Consider the following 3647-nt stretch of genomic DNA (forward strand, 5'->3'; position numbering starts at 1 on the left):
ATAAACTGAATGGCTTGGTCGCCAGGGACGATCTTCGGAGTCTTCACCACCACTGTCCACATCATAGCTGTCACTGTCACCAGTATCTTCAGACAAACCTTCCAGAATCTCCTTGGTAATTTTTTCTGTGTTGGTCTTTGACATCGCTATGAGAAACCCCAAGTTTTTCTCTTCGTCGAGGCTCAGCTTCATCTCAGCAGCAGTCTTATTATCTTCAGACATCTTCGGAGACACTAAAAAACTATTTTCAAAGCCGAAGCTTCAAAACTAAAAGCTTAGCAAATCGTAGTGCACAAGAGCTAAAAATTGAGTGAGCGGGAGCAGTTGGCCAGAGAGCGTGTCAAATGAGTTTGCGGTATGGCCCTATTTATACGCCAAGTGCGTTGAAAATTGAAAGACCCCGCTTGTCAGTGAATGTTGCTATTCTAGCAAAGGGAAGGTGTTTTTTCGGACCTTCGGCGTAAAGCCTTCGTCCATGTCGCAATCTAAATTTATTATTTTAAACAAATTATTATTGCGAGGGGCTACTGTTGGGGACCTTCGGCATCCGAAGGTCCTCAAAAACAGGATTTAATAGTATTTCTGGAGTATAATGTGTGAACAGGTATCTTCGGACTCAAGTCGGCATCACAGTAGACCAGAATAATACGAAGGTTGGTGCAGCGCCGAAGGTGTAAGCAGGAAAGCTTCGGCGTGACAGCAGAAGGTGAAACCGACTTAAAGATGAAAAGGCTATTTAGACCTCGACAGATTACTATAGAATTATTATCAAGTGTAAAGGGCATGAATGTAATTTTGTATGGGTTGTGTCCCGCGCCTATAAATAGGTGAACAGTACCCCCGTACTGAACACGCTGACTTGGCATTCGTTTTTTGCGTCACGCTTGTACTATCATCTCCTTCCAGTTGAAGGTACACTTGTAATTCAATGATATTTCTGTTTATGCTTAATAATAATACATAATTGTTCATGTTGTCATTTATATTCCTTACATTTCATCCTTCGTCATTATATAATGAATTTATGAAGGTATATCCTTCATAACCTTCGTCCGAAAACCATTATACCCTAAGGGAAATAATGTTTCGAAGGACGAAGGACTTTAACGATTAACATTTTCTATGTTGTCTTGTTCTTAACTCATAGTATTTGAGAACAAGTCTCCAACACATGTAGAATCTACTTAGTTCCAGCTGCAGTGTGTGAGATGCTGCTACCTTGGATTCTGTGCAACACTGCACCGGATTTTAAAAAATCTCAGGAAACCAAACGCAGCCTTCACAAGGTAATAAGTAGAAATGTACTAGTACTAGATCAGATCATGTTTGCACCCAACACCGGATTTCAGTGAGAAATCATCTTGCAGCGTTTTGGTAATAATTAACGAGAGTCCTCCGTCCGACTATACACCGCCCGAAGGGTCAAGAATTAGGTGGGACCAATTCAGAGGAACTAGATCTAAATCAAAGCTAAACAAGAGAGTTTGTGCTAATCCACATGTGTTGAATCGGGGAAGCTGGAAATTGTTTTTCTTGGAGGCATCTTTTCTTTGGTTGCTGGCGAGCTTGAGCACCGATCGATGGGATCCTGTTTCTTGGGGTACCGAGGCATCGTCGCGCCCAATCGTCCTCCCCGAAGATGCAGACCGGATATTTTAGAACGATTTTTCCTGAAAGTACAGTCCACTCCAGGCGGAAGATTCTTAGGCTCTTAGCGATTAGCAAACCTGCAGTATATATATTGCAAAGAGAACCAAAAGTAGTACTGCATGCCTACTGTGAAAAAGAATGCAGGCAAGAGCATAAACGAGAGCGAGAGGGAGATGATGGATGGGCAACGGTGGGGGATCGGAGCCAGGGAAGAGGCAGTGCAGGGGAGGGAGCAACAACACTCCCATCATCGTTTCACCGGGGAGGCACCGGCACTGGCACCTTCTTTCTGCCTCGCAAGCTAGTCCCTCCACTTTGTTGATGGCCCCATCCCATGCTCTGTCTCATCCCTGTCTCCAAATCAAAACCAACCCCCATCTCTCCGCTCGCGCTTTACCTGTGCGTGTGTTACCAAACCTGCTGCCTGCCACTAATGCCATCACCTCCATGGAACATTGGAGATCTATATATATATATATATATGCACGCACGCAACATTGACTTGCCAGCTAGAGAAGCAGTGCAGTACAGTACTGCTGCCAGAGAAGCAGGGATTCGTACTGCCCGCTTCGTCGCCTCGGCAGTACAACGATGCGCCTGACCTGGCAATACACTAGAGTTGTGGAGTACACACACAAGCGCGGACCTGGCTCTGCTCCGTCAGTACAACGCGTAGTACTAACGCCCAAGCCATAGCCATGGTCTCTCTAAATTTTTCCCCTTATATCACTTTTCTGGATCACATCATCAATAGTTTATCCCTTACTTTTTCATCTCCCGCAATAGTTCCCTCTAAATACTCCCCCTATACCCCACTACAATATAAAATATCATTTTCTATACATACTTTTTATCTACTATCAATTTTTTTTACTATTAATTGAAAGCGGTCCCAAAGGAACAATGGAAGAGGGAGCGCGCGCTACAGCTGGCGGGAGAGAGGAGTACCGCGCAGCGTGGAATGCGCGGTAAAGGGCCGCGCTACGGCTGTCGCGTGCGCCTGTAGCGGGACGGAGCGCGCGAGCGGCAGACGCTGCGGGCAGTCTCATGAGGCTATCCGCAACCGTTATCTCTAAATTTTTCCCCCTATATCACTTTTTTCCCCTATTTTCCCCTTATTTTTTCATCTCCCGCAGCGGTTCCCCCTAAATACTCCCCTATACCTCACTACAACTATAAAATATCATTTTTTATATCAACTATCAATTTTTTATCTACTAACAATTATTCGTGGACCCACAACATAGTGTTTAGGATGATGAACAGTGACACACTAGATCTGGGGGGAGAGAGAAGAGAGTCGACGCGTAGGGGGCGCTGTAGGGGCACCGCTGCGGCCATAGGGTGCCCCCTACAAGTGGCATGCAAGGGAGGGGGATGGGTAGCGTCAATCGCTGCGCACAGCCTTATACTGTGCTGATTTTGGGTTTTGTGCCGACAACAATAGTTAGTAGAGAAAAAAATTATAATGGATGATAAATTGGTATAGGAAATAATATTTTATGGATGTAGTGGGGTATAGAGGTTTGATATAGGGGGAACCGCTGTAGAGCGTGAAGATATAGGGGGAGAGAGAACGCTGATGTGACACGTGAGTGAGATATAGGAGGAAAAATTTAGGGGGAACGGTTGAAGACAGTCTGAAGGCAGTAGTGTCGCCATTATTGAGAACTACGTTACCGCGGATCACCAGATCCGCTCCCTTCCCTCCCGTCAGCAGTAGAGGCGCGAGAAGTTGTAGGGGATCCGTCTCCCTTCCCAGAATCACGACAGAGGAAACACACGAGACACATGGTATAGGGTTGGGCCTCTGGCCTCTTTCTGATCTCTGTTCCATATGAGGGGTACAAGTTCTATATATAGAGACGTGATAGCCCTCAGGGCTATATTCGGTATTTGCCCACATAACCCTTCATTAGGGTTTCTCAACACTCCCCCTTGGGCGAATACCGCGACCAACACATGCCTCGTTAAAACTCCAAAAAACCCAGTGGGAA

General features: G+C 45.7%; 1 protein-coding gene and 1 non-coding gene across 2 annotated transcripts; both read right to left on the reverse strand.

Annotated features, from left to right (window-relative positions):
- Positions 1-1305: 1305 nt before the first annotated feature.
- LOC109945000 (uncharacterized) lies at positions 1306-2090 on the reverse strand. Its single transcript, NM_001152120.2, has one exon. The coding sequence runs from the start codon at positions 1899-1901 to the stop codon at positions 1719-1721; it is 183 nt and encodes a 60-aa protein (NP_001145592.2). The 5' UTR covers positions 1902-2090; the 3' UTR covers positions 1306-1718.
- MIR408a (microRNA MIR408a) lies at positions 1835-2025 on the reverse strand. Its single transcript, NR_161791.1, has one exon. It is a non-coding gene; the product is annotated as a microRNA MIR408a (primary transcript).
- Positions 2091-3647: the final 1557 nt, after the last annotated feature.

The sequence above is a fragment of the Zea mays genome, chromosome 3, assembly GCF_902167145.1.
Source record: "Zea mays cultivar B73 chromosome 3, Zm-B73-REFERENCE-NAM-5.0, whole genome shotgun sequence".
NCBI classification, from domain to species: Eukaryota; Viridiplantae; Streptophyta; class Magnoliopsida; order Poales; family Poaceae; genus Zea; species Zea mays.

Coding starts and splice junctions, on each gene's coding strand:
- LOC109945000 (NM_001152120.2), bottom strand. CDS start 1,901: ATGATGGGAGTGTTGTTGCTCCCTCCCCTGCACTGCCTCTTCCCTGGC.